The sequence below is a fragment of the Rosa chinensis genome, chromosome 5, assembly GCF_002994745.2.
Source record: "Rosa chinensis cultivar Old Blush chromosome 5, RchiOBHm-V2, whole genome shotgun sequence".
Lineage (NCBI taxonomy): Eukaryota > Viridiplantae > Streptophyta > Magnoliopsida > Rosales > Rosaceae > Rosa > Rosa chinensis.
Window position 1 is genome coordinate 29583534 of NC_037092.1, and position 17880 is coordinate 29601413.

Sequence of the window (17880 nt, forward strand, 5' to 3'; positions counted from 1 at the left end):
TCTATTATATATGAGAAGTATAACTTGGCATGGATACAGAATTTTGAAAGTAGAATGACTGATAAGCAGACAAATATTTACTTTTTCAGACCCCTGAACTTAAACAATTTGCTATAAAATAGTACACTACATATGCTATGAGTGTTGTAAATAATTATGGCTAATATCATGTAAATAGATGGAGAGTCATATATGCCTTTCACTATAGATTAGTGATTGATAGGATTGTGAATAGGAGTAATTGACGTTGCTATTAAACGTTGCCTATTTGTATACATCATGTACTCCTATATAAACCCCCTCATGGTAAGATGAATGGATACAATCTGATTCTCTGTGTCCAAACTCTCTCTCTCTCTCTCAAAATTTTTTCTGTTTTACAACACGTTATCAGCACGAATCTCTAACCCAAGTGCTAGCCAAGAAAAAAAAAAACCCCCCCTGCTGCAGCCTGTTTGCACGCCCCGAAACCTCTTGATCGGGATCTCAGATCAAAATCTTTCCTTCATCAAAGTTGTTCGTCTCTGCCTCTTCTATTTGCCGTCCAAATTTCAGCCCTATTGGAGTCGTTTTAAGACCTGTACACCATTCGAAGTGGGAGCTGTCCAGAAGAGGCGAATAGCTCTTGGATTGGCTGAGAAGACAACCTTCTCAGTTCTGCACATATAAAAGATTCATCCGCTCTTCATCAAGTAATGTTTTCCAAAATCTAATTTTATATTCACGTTTATTGAGCCTATTGATTGAACATGAAAAATCCTCCATGATGCATGAACCCTAAATTCTAATTGTTTTATTTGGAATATATATACATGTTCATGTTTTGGATTGTTTGATTGGAAAAGAAAAAAATTAGGATACTTTGGCTGCACTTGGTCCAGTAGCACCAATTCACAACTAGAGAGCATCAATCAATCATGTAAAAATAAATTCTGCTATTTCTGGGATTCGAACCCAGCCACAGTGTGTACCAGCCCAGCATGTTGTCCACTGTGCCATTATGGCCAATTGGTAATTATCACCACTATTTAATATTAATACTGCCAGAAGCAGATTCAACTCCATTTAATTGGTGATTGATCAATTGATTCAATTCATGTTTTGGTTTTGATTGACATTTATCCAAAACAATTGCCATAATAATTTCACAATGTATCTTTTATTACTACATCTGAATATTGTGTATTGCGTGAATTATGGGCTTAATTTTTTGTTACACAAATTTGAATCTGCCATTATAATTCTTTATGCTAGAAGCATTATGAGCTAAATTATTACGCGATTATTACATAAACATTGTGCCATAAGCATTTGCCAAATTTATTACCTGTACGTAATGCCAGAAGCATTAATGGGATTTGAACCCATTTCCTTAGGTATATAACCGCTGCATTAATTTATATATGTTACGATTTAATAACATATATTGAATTTGGTTATGTTATAATTGTGAATATTAATAGAGGCTGAGTCAGAAGCTCAAATCAAGCCCAAAGTCATAACAACAAATTTGAGCCAGAAGCTCAGGCCCAAGTTGCAAGGCCAGAATAGAAGCTCACTACATGTTACCAAGACAAAAGTTATGAATCTTCTCAAACTAGGCTCATCCAGTTGGATGCGATGTCTAGGAAAGGTTCAGATGAGGCTGTGTACTTAAGCGAGCCTCGCTCCACCTAAACCTCATCTTTCCTTACCTGGTCATATTCAATTGGAGTTACCGAAAAGGTTGAGTAATAACTTTTCATTCCTTGGCAGACTAGCCTGAGCCCAGCAGGTCCACTCTCCCTCTGCAGGACCTAGCAGCCCAGCAGGCCTCACATACTCTTTGACTAGCGCATGAAAGCCTAGGTCACGAGCCCGCAGACTAAGCCCGATAGGCTTCACTATCAAGTCCACTCCTTCTTAATTATTTGGTCCAGCAAAATCAAAATAAAAGGAAAAATGATTTGATATTGTAAATAGATTCACCATATTTAATATGTGTAATTAATTGCCAGAAGCATTTATTTACATAGTTGTGTGATAATTAATCTGTTATATTACTAGCATGCAATTAATATCTCAATTGATTTATGATTTCCATTTATCCAATTTGTGAGATATTATTATAATTTACTTTATTCAATATTATTGTGTTACTTGTCCAAATTTTCGCATTAGAATATATGTGTAGAAAATGTAGGTATCTGATGAACCAGTAGTTCATACATAAATCGAACTTGTAGTTTCGATAATGCCATTTAAGAAACTTGAAGTTTCCTTCATAAATTCACCACACATGATAAAACCAGTAGATTTTACATGTCTAATCCGATTTTTCATACCATGTTATAGGACCTGAAGTTCTCATTACTTGCTTATGGATGATATTACCCAAAGCACTAATATTATTTGTTCCTTTCCTGTAAGAAATGTCAAATCTCAACATGTTTGACTTTGTTGCTTTGGAGGTCTCCAGAAGAAACTATCTAAAGTGAACTCAAGATATGAAAATTCATCTGACTGCAAAGAAGATGAGATCAACAATCAATGCTAACAATGTCGTCATTGAGACTTTTAATATGAGTGCGATAATTTTCATAAAGAAACATATGGAGAAAGCACTCCAAGTTGAGTATCCGATGAAGAGGATATACAGACTCTTTGGGTCGCTCTGGAAGAGCACTTTCACCATCAGATGACCATTTTCTTGCTTGAAGCAAGACATGATTGGCAGAACGAAATTAGCCCATATGACCGTCTGCCACTTGGCCAAAGCCTAAGAGGCCATGTAATTAGGCTCCACGTGGTCAAGGCCCACGTGGAAGGAACCATGATGCCATAACTCAGCAAGCCCAAGTTGAAAGGAACACTGGTCCGGCCCGATGCCACTAGAATCAGCATGATCTTTGTTATCGATGTGGAGGAATTGACTGCTGGTCCCGCACCTATTGTGCGATAGCTGAAGCAGTAGATGAGTATTACGCCGGTCGCGGAACTCGAAATACCAACTTTATTGAAGGGTCATTTTTCTATCGATTCCACACTAGAAATCATGAATTTTCATACAGTTACTGAACATACTGAGGATTAGAACTCAAAGACATGGGTATAATTGGCCCCTTGTGCCATATCTATTTCATCTTAATGAATGAAACATCTTCGGATTTTGGTGATTTATGTTTTCAATTATTTTGGATTATAGAAATGTGGTTATGTTCGAATATATTTAATTCAATAAACTTATTCATACATGTGATCCATTGAATTAAATAAATGAATAGGCATATTCTGTGGGGAAGTTTGTTGTCTGGTTAAAAGTGCTATTACACACACCATACTCCTAGATCAGAGATATTTTTCAAACTTATTGTCTATTCATACCTCTGTGACAACCGTATAAGGCCAATCCAACCTGATAGAGGGTTATGGCAAAACCCACTATATGTTGTCCAATGGTACTAAACTTACCATTAATGAGGCCTTATATTCTCCACGTTCCAGAAGAACGTTATTGAGTATTAAGGATATTCGAACCAACAGTTACCACGTTGAAACCACTGAGAAAAATGCGTGGAATATCTTTGCATAATCTCCGAGTGTGCAGCCAGAAGCGTACATTGGAGAAATTGAAATCTGTTAGCTAGAAGCTAACTAATTCAAGCAACTACTTGCTATGGCATGACCGTTTGGGACACCCAAGTCAAAGTATGATGCACCGTATCCTCAACTCATCCCAGGTGCATCCCCTTCTGAATAAGGGTCCTGTATATAATGACACACTATGCCATACTCGTTAAGAATATTTAATACTAGACCATCATTTGCAAAGACTAGTACATACACCACCATTTTTCTGCACAGAATGCAAGGGAAATTTGTGGACATATCCAACCACCATGTGGACCAGTTAAATATTAATGGTTTTGGTTGATGTATCGACAAAGTGATCACATGTTACACTACTGTCCATAAGAAAATACTGCTTTTGCTAAACTCTCGCCTAGATCATGAAATTGAGGGCTCACCACTCGGATTATCCCATAAAGTCCATAAGACTTGATAATACCGAAGAGTTTACATCGAAGTCTTTCGATGATTATTGCATATCCTTTGGGATTGATGCTGAACATTTAGTTCCCTATGTTCACACCCAAGATGGTCTTGCAGATAGAATCTTGGTAATGCGCACCAAGCTTCTAAATTCTGCATGGAGCTATGCAATCTTGCATGCAGCTATGTTGGTCCCGTTGAGGCCCACTGCTACCAACATTTCTCTGCGTTATAGCTGGTGACTGGGTACGAACCTGATGTTTCGTACTTATGTTCATTTGGGTATGCAGTCCTCGTGCCAATTGTGCCGTCACAACGTACAAATTTGGGTCCTCAACAAAGGATGGGCATACATGTCGATTATGAATCCATCCATTATGTGCTCTTTAGAGCCCTTGACAGGCGATCTCTTTACCACTATTTGTGGATTGTCACTTTGATGAGACAGTCTTCCCGCCGTTAGGGGGAGATAAGAACATGACTGTTCCTGATGAACGGCGTGAATTAACATGGAATGTCCCCACAATGTCTCATCTTGATCCCCAAACCGCATGAAAATAGTGAAGTGCAGACAATTCTAGATCTATAGAGTATAGAATACAATATGCCAGACACCTTCTCTGATCTAGCTAAAGTGACGAGATCAAATATACCTGCTGCAAATGTGTCTGCAAGGATAGACATCCATGTAGGATGTGTCGTCCCAGATGGACGAGGTACGACCATGGCGGCTAACCAGTCATATGTCCCTGCCCAAAAGCGAGGTAGACAATTAGGTTCATAAGATTCTTATCCCTGGAAGAGGATAAACTTGGCACAAATGAATCCTCTTAACATCGCAATCTCAAACCAATCCATCTCATGAGATAAATCCGGATTATGGGTTTGTCCTAGAAGAGACAATGTTGGGGGACGCTCCAACATTTGAACCCACTCCCGAGAATAGAGAAACTCGGTAAATTTAGTGAGATTTGGAATCGGGTTAAGATTATCATCGATGATATATTAGTATTTGCGGTGGCCACCGAATCTATAATATGCGATGACCTCAAACCTTGCTTTGTTGATCAATATCAATGAAAAGACGACTGGCTAACAAGGAAATAAGCAATCCAGGTCAAAATAGATTCCTTGACAAAGAGAAAGGTGTTTGGACATGTTGTTCCTACACCTCCCCATGTTAAACCCGTAGAATTTAAATGGGTATTTGTAAGGAAGCGTAATGAGAAAAACGAGATTGTGATATAGAAGGCTCATCTAGTGGCGCAAGAATTTTCTCAACGCCCTGTGATTGATTACGAGGAGGTGTATTCTCCCGTAATAGACGTCATAACGTTCCGCTACCTTATCAGTTTGGTAGTTTCTGAAAAACTGAATATGCAGCTTATGAATGTGGTCACGGCTTATCTCTATGGGGATCACAATACAGAGATATACATGAAAGTTCCTGAAGGACTTATGATACCCGATGCAAATAGTTCTAGACCACGGAACACGCTCTCCATTAGTTTTGAGGCGTTCACTTTATAGATTGAAAAAATCTAGACGGAGGTGGTATAACCGTCTAAGTGAATATTTGATCGGGATGGGATATGTGAATAATAAACTATGCCAATGCATGTTTATTAAGGAAACAAGTTCCGGGTTTGCAATTATAATGGTCTATGTCAAAGACATGAATTTGATTGATATTCCTAAAGAGATCAAGGAAACCGCAAAGCACCTGAAGTCGGAATTTGAGATGAAAGGCCTTGGGTGAACAGATTATTGTCTTGACCTGGAGCTCGAGCACAGTGCAGATGAAAAATTTGGTCCATCAACCAAATTACAATCCAGAAGATGTTAAGACACTTTAATGAGGATAAAAGCAAGCACACCTATGGTCGTCTGAAGTCTAGAAAGAACCGTATCATCTTGCAGATGATAACGAAGAGATATTGGTGCCAGAAGTCTCATATCTAAGTGCAATAGACGCATTATTGTACTTGGCTTAATGCTCTAGACAGGACATCTCATTCGATGTGAACTTGTTAGATAGATATAGCTCTGCGCCAACACACCGCCATCGGAATGGTATAAAAGACATTTTTCGCTACCTTAGAGGTACGGCGGATATGGGCTTATCCTATCCCTATGCATCAAGGAATTAATGGATCAAACCCCCTTGATCCTCAGAATGATGCTCGCCTTGTTGGATATGCTGATATAGACTATCTATCAGACCCGCACAAGGCACGTTCCCAAACTGGTTATGTCTTTACCATTGGGAATACTACAATTTCTTGGAGGTCTATGAAATAGACACTTGTTGCTACCTCTTCGAATCATGCTAAGATACTACTAGCTCTTCAAGAAGCAATATGTGAATGTACATGGCTAAGAGTCATTACAAAGCATGTTCGAAGCACATGTGGACTGTATTCCACCACTGATGAACCAACCATTATCTACAAGGATAATGCTACTTACATAGAGCAGATAAAGACAAGTTTCATCAAAGGAGACAACACCAAACATATTGTACCGAAGTTCTCCTTCAATCAGCAACAACAAGAGCATTAGAAGATTGAAGTTAAGCATATTTGATCTGAAGACAATCATGCAGACCTCTTCACCTAGTCACTACCAAAGTATACATTCCAGAAGCATGTTCAAGATATTGGTCTACGTAAACTATTTGAATTACCTAACTTGTAATTTTCAAGGGGAGTTGAAATCAGGGGGAGTATCCTGAAGCATACCCACTTGACCACGTGTACTCGTTTTGTCCTTCGTCTAGGGTTATTTTATCCCACTGGGTTTTGTTACCTGGCAAGGTTTTAACGAGGCACATCTTTAGCATGGTCACCCCAATTATAGTACATCCTGAAGATGCTTTGATTTGACATATATGCATTTGCTCATCTTTTCCCTTCGACCACGGGTTTCTCCCACTGGGTTTACCGAGCAAGGTTTTGGTGTAGCAACTCTAATGCATCCCTCTCGTAGACATACTATCTACTTATAATGCTGATAAGAAGACTTCACCTATCTCTATTGTGATACGACTACTCCACATTCACGCGCGTTGTGCTCTTTTTCTCCTTCGACCAAGGTTGTTTTTCTCCCACAAGGTTTTTATTACTTGGCAAGGTTTTTGATGAGGCAACTTAGAAGCACTCAGCCTAGGCAACACTATTGACATGAAATATCCAAGGGGGAGTGTTGTAAATAATTATGGCTAATATCATGTAAATAGATGGAGAGTCATATATGCATTTCACTATAGATTAGTGATTGATAGGATTGTGAATAGGAGTAATTGACGTTGCAATTAAACGTTGCCTATTTGTATACATCATGTACTCCTATATAAACCCCCTCATGGTGAGATGAATGGATACAATCTGATTATTTGTGTCCAAACTCTCTCTCTCTCTCTCAAAATTTTTTCTGTTTTACAACAATGAGGAAATAGTAGGCTAATAAAACCGAAACTTTGGGGAAAAAAAAATCAACTACAAAAAGTGAGGGCACTAGTATTTGAGGACAAAACAAATTCTCACCTGGATATTCCCCGTAGTTACAGCCTTTGCCATGTCTGTGAAGACAAAATTTCCCACTGAAACACTCAAACATAATAATGATCACTTACAAGCAATAGAATCATTTGAGCACCATGACCCCCGTAGACTCAGAAGTAAAGGTGAAAAGCTATGAACACAATGCACATGTATATCATGTATATATGCAAGTGCATCATCTGTAAATGATATAGTCAATTTCCTAACCACATGAAAATGAAAATTTTCCTTTCAATTTTCAGAAACTACATCAAATAAAAGAACACAAACAATCGGGCAAGAATTGTGCTAAAACAACAACTGACTCCTCAAAATTTGAACTTTAAAGAGTAAAGGTGTTCCCAATGTTAGAAAAAAGGGAAGAAGAACCAAAACAAAAACAAAAACGTAACTTTTCTTATTTGTTAAGTAGAAGAAAAAGGCTGTTACCTGCCATGGCATTTACAAATGTCATAATTTGAGAGTTGCTGCTCCCATCATTCTTTGCTAATGGTGCAAAATCTTGGCCAACATGTTGAGGTGTAGAATGGCCCTTCAGCGCTCCGATGGGCACCACATATCTACCTTAGACATAGAAATTTTGAGGAATAATTGAGCTAGATTGTATTAGTGCATCCACACATTGAAACTATACTAACATATAAAATCAAGAACACCACTTCAAAAACATATGTAATTACAGAATGGATGTATGTATTTCCCAACTAACGGAATTGATCAATATGTCAACAACTTTAGAAATCAGTCTTAGGAGTGTAGACCTGTTCGCATCCTAATATAGGATTTCAGTAGAACTTGAATCCTAATTGAAATTGCAGATCTTTGATGACGTTATGATTTATTCAATTTGCCAAACCATCCAAAGTAAAATCATCACAAATAACATAAGATCTGTTGACGCAGTAAAACCCTCTAAAGAGGTAAACAACTGCGGGCACTATGCCGGTGAACAATCCACTATATGAATATGAAAGTACATAAATATCTTACACAACTCATCTACTAGAACCAATCTAGTGGGCAGCGGTGTCTCCTCGTTTTTGCTACTTCCAAATCAACGACCTTGTTCTCCTTTGTCAATCTTGAGATGGCACAACTCTCACCTCGGTTGTCAATCACCTCAAGGCACAAATCATGCATGAACTACCAACACACATGAAGCATAAAACTAGAAAACTTTTTTGACAGAAAAAGCTTGAGATTTGATAACCCTTCAAAAGCTAAACAAGGAACAGCTTATGAAGGATTCTCACATGAAACTTTAGCTCAATGCTTTCTGAAGATAAAGGCAGAAAACTCTCAAGAAGGCAATGACCAAATATTCTGATATGTTCCATGCCTTGAACAACCCTAAGAGAAACATATATATAGGAGATGACGAGCTAGGGTTTCTGATGTACATGGGCTTCATGACTTCCTTTAAAAAGCATGGATTAAAATAGAATCATCATTTAGAAAAGCCCATAAACCAATTTAAGAAAGTTTAAATGCTTTTGATTAAACCATCTGAAACAACGCAGATCAGTACAATAGGATTGTAAAGAGGATTGCATCCTATAATAGGATTCAAAGGCAAGTTCAGTCCTAACCACTTTACAAGGATGTACATGTATGCAAGACATACCTGATTGATGAGAGTTTTGCATGAAGCTCAAAGCATTCCATTCTTCTAAGGATCCAAGAGTAGAAAGTTATTACATGAAAACATGACTCTTGATTGTTGTGCTTAGGAAATGCCAATCAATTAAACATTGCACTAACAATCTCCCCCTTTGGCATTTCCTAGGCAAAACAACATATACATTTAACCATACACAATAGTTGATCCTATGCTACTATGACCCAAGAAATATGAACTTCCAAGTTGCAATCTGCACACAAGAAACATAACACCCGTGAAGAACATGTATGGTTGAAGTAGTATAAGCATGAAACATTAAACTTCCAATCTCTCCCGCTTTTTGCCAGGAAAGGACAAAGGGACCAAAGATTTCACTGCCCCTAAATTCAATACCCATGTATTGGTAGCAGCGGAAACAAACATTAATCAGGGGGCTAGGAATAACATGTCAAACTATCCTGCAATAGAAGTGAACCTTCAAACACTCTTGAATATCAGTATGTTATGACAATGAAGATAAAGAAGAATAGTGTATATGTTTGAACCAAGGTAACTTGCACTTTGTAGCAGACACAATTGAGAAGAACCAAGCAGATATGATGCATGAGACAGACCATTACCACACACAGGGCAATCAAGCAGAGCTTTTCCAAGATAACATCAACATGAACACTTCTCAAGATCATCAACCAGCATATTTGAAAGAGAGCAGGTCTCAGTAACGAAACACTATTTATTTCAAAACCAAATTGAGTTAGGCTACTAAAAGTACTATGCTGAAAAGTGAACTCAGATCATCAGAGACTTTAGAGAGATTATCACGAAGAGGCACAATATATATATAAATGGAGACATGATCTATGAGGGCGCATTGAGCGTTAAGCAACTGATATACCTTTTTTTTTTTATTGTTGCGACCCCCTGCTTTCCTTTTATTTATTTATTTTTTAATTTTTTTAATTTTAATAGAAAGATCATGAGTCAAACCATCCCTATTTCGACCTGAAACACACTAGCTTTACAAGGCAGGTGTCCCATCTACATTTGGAGATAGCCTGACTTTCCTAGACCACCACCATTTCGACCTGAAACACTCTAGCTTTACAAGGCAGGTGTCCCATCTACATTTGGTGGTAGGCTGGATGTCTCCTTAAAGAACCACTGGTGCCATTACAAGAGTGATAACTCGGTCTGCATACCCCACTCAACATCTTAGGTGTATAAGTGCAAGAAACAAAGCAAGGCTTCAGTTGCCGTAAACACAAGAAGGAAGAGAAAAGAATAGGGTTTAATTCTGGACCTTTAAACACTCAAAAAGCAAGAAAAGATCACTACAGGAGAAGGCCAAGTGATGTAACTACATCTCAGTTCATGAGTTGCTCTTGAGGTGATAATGTACTACAATGCACATGCTAGGATTGCAACAGAACACGCATCCTAAACTAGGATTGAAATAAACCTGGAATCCTAAATGCATAAATTGCAACAAATAAGCAGATAGTCAAGTAACTCGAAACTAAATGAGGACAACAGTAATCAAATCTATACTACATGCAAACACACAGCTGCTACAAGCACAAGTTAAAAACTGGGAACCAACTTAGATCACAAATTCTAATGAATCGCTTGAGATTGTCAATACATACTTAATCCAAGGACATTGAAAGTTGGCATTCATTTAACATGAACTCAAGTGCAAGAGAACTTCTTTCAGCACCATTGAAAACACCACATGATATGTTCATATTATTAACCTTACCTGTCAACTTATCAAGGCATATTGAGTTGTTGATGCCAAAGTTCCAGACCAATTTTTTTGTTTTAAACTTCGGCAACCTAGCTTTCTTTGGAAATTAAGCATCCAACCATTCATGAATTAATCCTGCAACTCAACACTCTCAAACAAAAATACCCGTGAGGCATGGTATGGTATGATATAAAATCAAAGCATACACTTCAGTTTTTCCCTTTTTTTTTCTTTTTTTAAATAAAGTCCCTACAAAAACAAAACCCAAAAAGAGAAAAGAACATCCTTATAGAAAATTGCAGAAATAAACACAAGCTACTAAGATCTTAGGATTAAAAAGCATATTCAGTCCTAACAAACCAGAACATATTAGCAATAAGAAAACTAATGTAAACAGAAAGACACTACTCCCCCTATATATGTGCTTATGATGGAAAAATCATGCTATTGGCAACCAAGAATATATTTTTCACAAGCACATATTGGAGAGTTCACTTACCAGTATGTGGAAGCTTAGAAAGATCAGGCTCTTTTCGTATCCAGACTTGCTTCATCTTGGGCATAGGTGAGAATGGAACTGAAACAAATCTTGCTATCTTGTTTACTTCTTTCAAAAGAAATTCAAGCTTTTCTTGAAGATATTCTTTCTTTTTGTTCATGAGTGGCTTCTTGTTGTCATTCCAAGAATTTTTTCTTAGTTGATTCACTTCTTTTGGATTTCCTATCCTTGAGAAATTTTCTGAATTTTCTTGTGACAAGATCAATTTCATCTTCATCAGCATCCTCTTCATTTGTTGACTCATCTTCACTGTCTTTCTTCACTTTAAGAGCTATGCTTTTGCTCTTCATTTCATCAGGGAGTTCCATCTCATATGTGGTTAAGTTTCCAATCAATTCTTGCAGATTATAGGTATTCAGGTCCTTCGACTCTTGAATGGCTATCTTCTTGGAATGATATTTCATAGGAAGAGACCTGAGTATTTTCTTGACTATTCTGTGCTGAGGTATGGGATCTCCTAAGTTGAAACAGCCATTCACAACAACATTGAGCCTAGCATAGAAATCAGCAAACATGTCATCATCACCCATCTTCATATTTTCAAATTGCTGTATAAGTTGCTGAAGCTTGGATTCTCGGACAGCAGTAGTGCCTTCATGAGTAACTTGGAGAATATCCCATGCTTGCTTTGCAGAGTAACAATGAGAAATAAGCTAAAATTTATCAGAGGATACCGCTGTGAAGATAGAGTTTAATGCTTTCTGATTATTTGTACTCTTGGAGTTCTCATCTATAGTCCATTCACTCATCGGCTTCTTAACTTTGGCTTCAACAGTAGAACTGCCCTCTCCAATCCCTTTTGTGTCAACTTTTTCAGTCTTAGTTGGAAACTCCCAACCACTTTCGATAATAGCCCATACAGCTACATCCTTTGCCTACAAAAAGGCTTTCATCTTAGCCTTCCATGCCACATAGTTTGTTTTGTCATCAAGAAATGGAGGGTGACTTGTTGACCCAGCAGCACGATCACTTGTGCCTTCCATTCTGTTCCTAACCAGGATCACGCTAAGTTTGTCCAGCGACCTACTCTGATACCAATTGTAATTACAGAATGGATGTATGTATTTCCCAACTAACGGAATTGATCAATATGTCAACAACTTTAGAAATCAGTCTTAGGAGTGCAGACCTGTTCGCATCCTAATATAGGATTGCAGTAGAACTTGAATCCTAATTGAAATTGCAGATCTTTGATGACGTTATGATTTATTCAATTTGCCAAACCATCCAAAGTAAAATCATCAGAAATAACACAAGATCTGTTGATGCATTAAAATCCTCTAAAGAGGTAAACAACTGCGGGCACTATGTCGGTGAACAATCCACTATATGAATATGAAAGTACATAAAGATCTTACACGTACAACTCATCTACTAGAACCAATCTAGTAGGCAGCGGTGTCTCCTCGTCTTTTCTACTTCCAAATCAACAACCTTGTTCTCCTTTGTCAATCTTGAGATGGCACAACTCTCACCTTGGTTGTCAATCACCTCAAGGCACAAATCATGCATGAACTACCAACACACATGAAGCATAAAACTAGAAAACTTTTTTGACAAAAAAAGCTTGAGATTTGATAACCCTTCAAAAGCTAAACAAGGAACAACTTATGAAGGATTCTCACATGAAACTTTAGCTCAATGCTTTCTGAAGATAAAGGCAGAAAACTCTCAAGAAGGCAATGACCAAATATTCTGATATGTTCCATGCCTTGAACAACCCTAAGAGAAACATATATATAGGAGATGACGAGCTAGGGTTTCTGATGTATATAGGCTTCATGACTTCCTTTAAAAAGCATGGATTAAAATAGAATCATCATTTAGAAAAGCCCATAAACCAATTTAAGAAAGTTTGAATGCTTTTGATTAAACCATCTGAAACAATGCAGGTCAGTACAATAGGATTGTAAAGAGGATCGCATCCTATAATAGGATTCAAAGGCAAGTTCAGTCCTAACCACTTTACAAGCATGCACATGTATGCAAGACATACCTGATTGATGAGAGTTGTGCATGAAGCTCGAAGCATTCCATTCTTCTAAGGATCCAAGATAGAGTAGAAAGTTATTACATGAAAACATGACTCTTGGTTGTTGTGCTTAGGAAATGCCAATCAATTAAACATTGCACTAACAACATACAACAACAAAATTCAACCTTAACTTCTACAAAAACGATTCTTTTATGTTACTGGAAAGCGATCCTAAGAATAGCTAAACAAACATAACATATTCTCAGCTGAATATCACACGCAGAATGATAATCTACTGACCATGACTAGTTTTCCAACTACGCTTGCAGCTTGAAGTGGTGAAAGTATTATTAATGCTGTAACTGCCGCAATGGTTGATAGCCAAATTCATCTATAGAATTATCACAGAAAACAAAAATGAAGTATTAAGAGATATTATTATTTCAGCTTTATTTCTTATTAGTGGCTTGAAGCAGAGAACAGAACAGGTCACAACCAGTAAAGATAACCACTGGAAGAAACTAAAAGATTGAAGATTAATTTGCTTTATCTCGACTTGGGAGTTTGGATTTTCTTTACAGAGCAGCAGAGAAAGAAAGCTGTGGCAACCGGTGGAACACTGTTAATTGTTAACCAAGACAACCCCGTCAATGGTCAATGGTCAAAGCATCCGGGCTTACTACACATATTGGATTCATGGGAGACTGCAGCATATACAAAAGACCTTGAGGGACAGTGCAAGAGAGAACTTGAAGCCCAATAGTGGTTTTGATTATTTGATGTACTAAATTTGAGTGCCTAATGATTCTATTAATATAATATATTTATAATTTTTTTTTTATGATATTTAGTATGGTACATCACACATTATCTTAAAAACTATTTTAGTAGTCATTTTACCACGTCACATAGTCATATCATTTGGTACTTAAAACTCTACAACAATACAATGTTCTCAATCATTTAAGGAGAATTGCCATTTTTAAATCTCTCACTCTCTAATTTTCATTTTGTAATGTAGTGTTATGATCGGACTTGATTGAAGTTCATGTATTTCTCTTTCTTTGTACAATGAAATAGTTAACACTGCAAACTTATTATGGCTCGTCTTTTTTAGTACAGTTGTCCTTGAATACTTTTTTACGACGTCAGAGCTAAACAAGCCCATTAAATGCACAATGAACATGGGCACAGCCAACTTTAAGAACTTATTGAGAGCCCAAGGAGAAATAAATCCACGGGTTTTGACTAAAAAAAGTTTACTATTTTGTTGAATTAAGGTCAGTCCAAGAATTTAACTTAGGTGTACTGAGCAAATTTTGTTACGAAAAAGTAAAATGAGGTGTGAAAGTATAGGAGATCAGATAAGAAGATTTTGAGATATGAATATAAAAACTCATAGTATAAATATCATCAAATAATGTTTTCACCAAACTTTGCTAATTACTTCTACAAAGCCTTAAGGAATAGAAAAATTTCCTAATAAAATGATGACGAAACTAAATTGGCAAAAGCTGAAATCTTGAAATATTCGGGTTGCATCATTCCAGAACATCTTGAGCGAGCAAGGCATATGATGAATTGGTGACAGCGGCTGCATGTAGGAAGGATTCAGCTGTTGGTACTGAGGCTACTGCTGCTACACGTAGGAAGGATGAAGTTGTACGTTGGTACAGAGGCTGTGGCTGCATGCTAAAAGGATGGTTGATAGTGCTCGTAGCAAGGCTGGAACGTCGTCTGTTGGTAAGGATGTTATTGTTGCTGGTACAAAGGTTGCTGCTGCTGCTGCTGCATACAAGGCACATTCGGTGACGATGGTCCAACTTGAGTATGAAGATGAGGCACCTGATCAGGTGTCACACAATGAACGCAACTCGAATAGGTCCCAAATCTTCTCATATGTGTTGTACCACTATGTGAGGACTCCATCCTAAGAAAAAGAACAAGATCAACGTTTTGCCACCAACATATGTAGAATTCACCCACTCTCCATCATGGTTAACCAAAACTCTAACTTCAATACTCCTGCTGCAAATTAGCAGAAAAAGTATACCATGAATGATGAGACAATGAGAAACTAGCTAAATAACTTGTGTCTATTTCATATACCCCGAACATATATAAACCCTAAACAAAACCCCACTTTTCGGTTTATTATAGCTCTGGTATCCCAAACAATACAGCAATAGTAGTGTGGTGGTAAATAATTAAAATAAGAGTAATGCTAGGTGAACCAAATTAGTAGAAGATATTCAAGCATTTTAGTAGCTAAAGAAGACAAGTACAAATGATCAATAAGTCTAAGGTTGTGTTACCAAAAGTATCGCAAATTTAAAAGTTGAGAGTACCTTCCAGAGGAATTCGGCAATGGATGCTTCAAGTGCATATCAGAACAAATGCTCTGATCAATAAAAATTTTGAGGTCATCATCATTGATTATCTCCACAGGATAAGCCGGTGATTTTGATTATCGATCGTACTGATCTTGATCTCATTTTCATTTGGATGCACTCCAACAATATGATACAGTTGATCTAGAAGCTCATTATAAGTAATGTCTTCTGAAACCACTATTTCTTTTGTCTCACCACCTATGTAAACAGAACCAACCCACTTTCCGCCATAGTTAACGCCAAATCTGAACTCACCCATTTCCCTGAAAACAAAGATGCTAAAACAATTAACAAAAGAAGTATAATAATTAATTTACATGCAAGAAACTGAAGATGACTAACTTTTTATTATGATTAGTGATGTTTTCCTTGTTCCTCAAACTAGCCTTCCCCTTATGTGTTTTGTCTCCATTCAATAGAGTATGAGTTTGTTCTTCATATTCTTCAAATGGCTTCATCAAAGTTTCGTTCTTCTTTCCCACTTTAGATGCTTTTCTGCATTCAAGAATCTTCAAAAGCTCATTCAAACACCATTTTGAAGAAGCATAGTTCGGTGAAACGATGACAACCCAAACCTTTGATCCCTCAATTGCTTTGCCGAGTTGTTTGCGAATGGACATGCCTTTCTCAAGATCTTTGTCATCTCTAAAGGTGGAAATTCCGCACTGAATTAATGCAGCATATAGATGGTCCGTAAAATTCAAGCGGGTATCCTCCCCTCTAAAACTTAGAAAGACATCATGCTTCTGTCGACAAAAAGAGGACCAAGAAGGCATTGATAGCAGACTTTTAATGGCAGGTTTTTTTTTTTTTTGAAAAAGAAGAATACAATTTCCTCCATGGCTCATCAACAACTTCTTGAATGAGTTCTGCTTCGGGCCTATACAATGAACATAGATAAGATACTTCGATTAGGTTAAGGAACTGATAATATTCTTGATATACTTATTTAGGGTCTTGAACTTATTAGACGAAAATTCGGTGAATTAGTTTCCATAATTAGATGACAATAATATATATATATATATATATGTGGTCCTTCTAGTGAGGGATCCCTCATTTTTTAACCATTTTAAGATATCGCTCATTAGACCCACTTTTTGATCACATATTCAGTTCTTAACTGTTCAGTTTTTAGGTATATATGAGTAAGTCATCTCTGCAAATTTTCAGCCAAATTGATAATCGTTAAGACATTCAAAACTGCGATTTACAATTATAAGTATGAACGGTTCAGGTTGGACAGATTCGATTAATCCATTGATTTAATCTAGTTCGATATTTTAACGGTCACTAATTTAGATGAAAATTTTCAAAAGTGATCTATACATTATGACCTAAAAATTGGACGGTCGAGATGCCAAAATGCGATCGAAAAGTGGGTCCCACAAGAGATCCCCTAAATTGACAAAAAAAAAGGAGATCCCTTAGTAGAAGGGATCTCCATATATGTGTGTGTGTGTGTGTGTGTGTGTGTGTGCGTGGAGGATCTAGAGAGAACCTCCTTCAACTTGAAAAGTGAGGGCGTTTTCATTTTTAGCTTGTAGTTTAATAATCTAAATCATTCATCCTCTAATTACATACATACATATGAATCCTACAAAAAATTAGCCAAATCGAAAAACGTTTAACCATTTGATTACCACAATATTCATTTCAATTTTATCTAACGGACCACATTTGTCTACATAATTTTAAATAACTAAATGATTATGGATTTGGTTGATTTTTTATAGACACAATTCTTGCCTAGGAGTCTAAGGAAGCAACGGTTGAGATCATTAAATTAGGTCACATACTAGTGTAAAATAGTGAAAATCCTCAAATTCTTAAAGTAAGGAGGTTCCCTCTAGAACATGCACACACACACACACACACACATATATATAGACACACACACACACGCATATTATTGGAAATTCTTCTATGCACCTATAGTGCAAGTGATCCAGCACCTATTAAATGATCTCAACCATTGATTTTTACAGTT

General features: G+C 37.1%; 1 protein-coding gene across 1 annotated transcript; it reads right to left on the reverse strand.

The window, feature by feature from the left end:
- Nucleotides 1–15933: 15933 nt before the first annotated feature.
- On the reverse strand, nucleotides 15934–16666 carry LOC121049183 (TMV resistance protein N-like). The gene is made up of 2 exons (XM_040505810.1): nucleotides 16233–16666; nucleotides 15934–16153 (listed from the first exon to the last, which is right to left on the reverse strand). The coding sequence occupies exons 1-2, from the start codon at nucleotides 16664–16666 to the stop codon at nucleotides 15934–15936; spliced, it is 654 nt and encodes a 217-aa protein (XP_040361744.1).
- Nucleotides 16667–17880: the final 1214 nt, after the last annotated feature.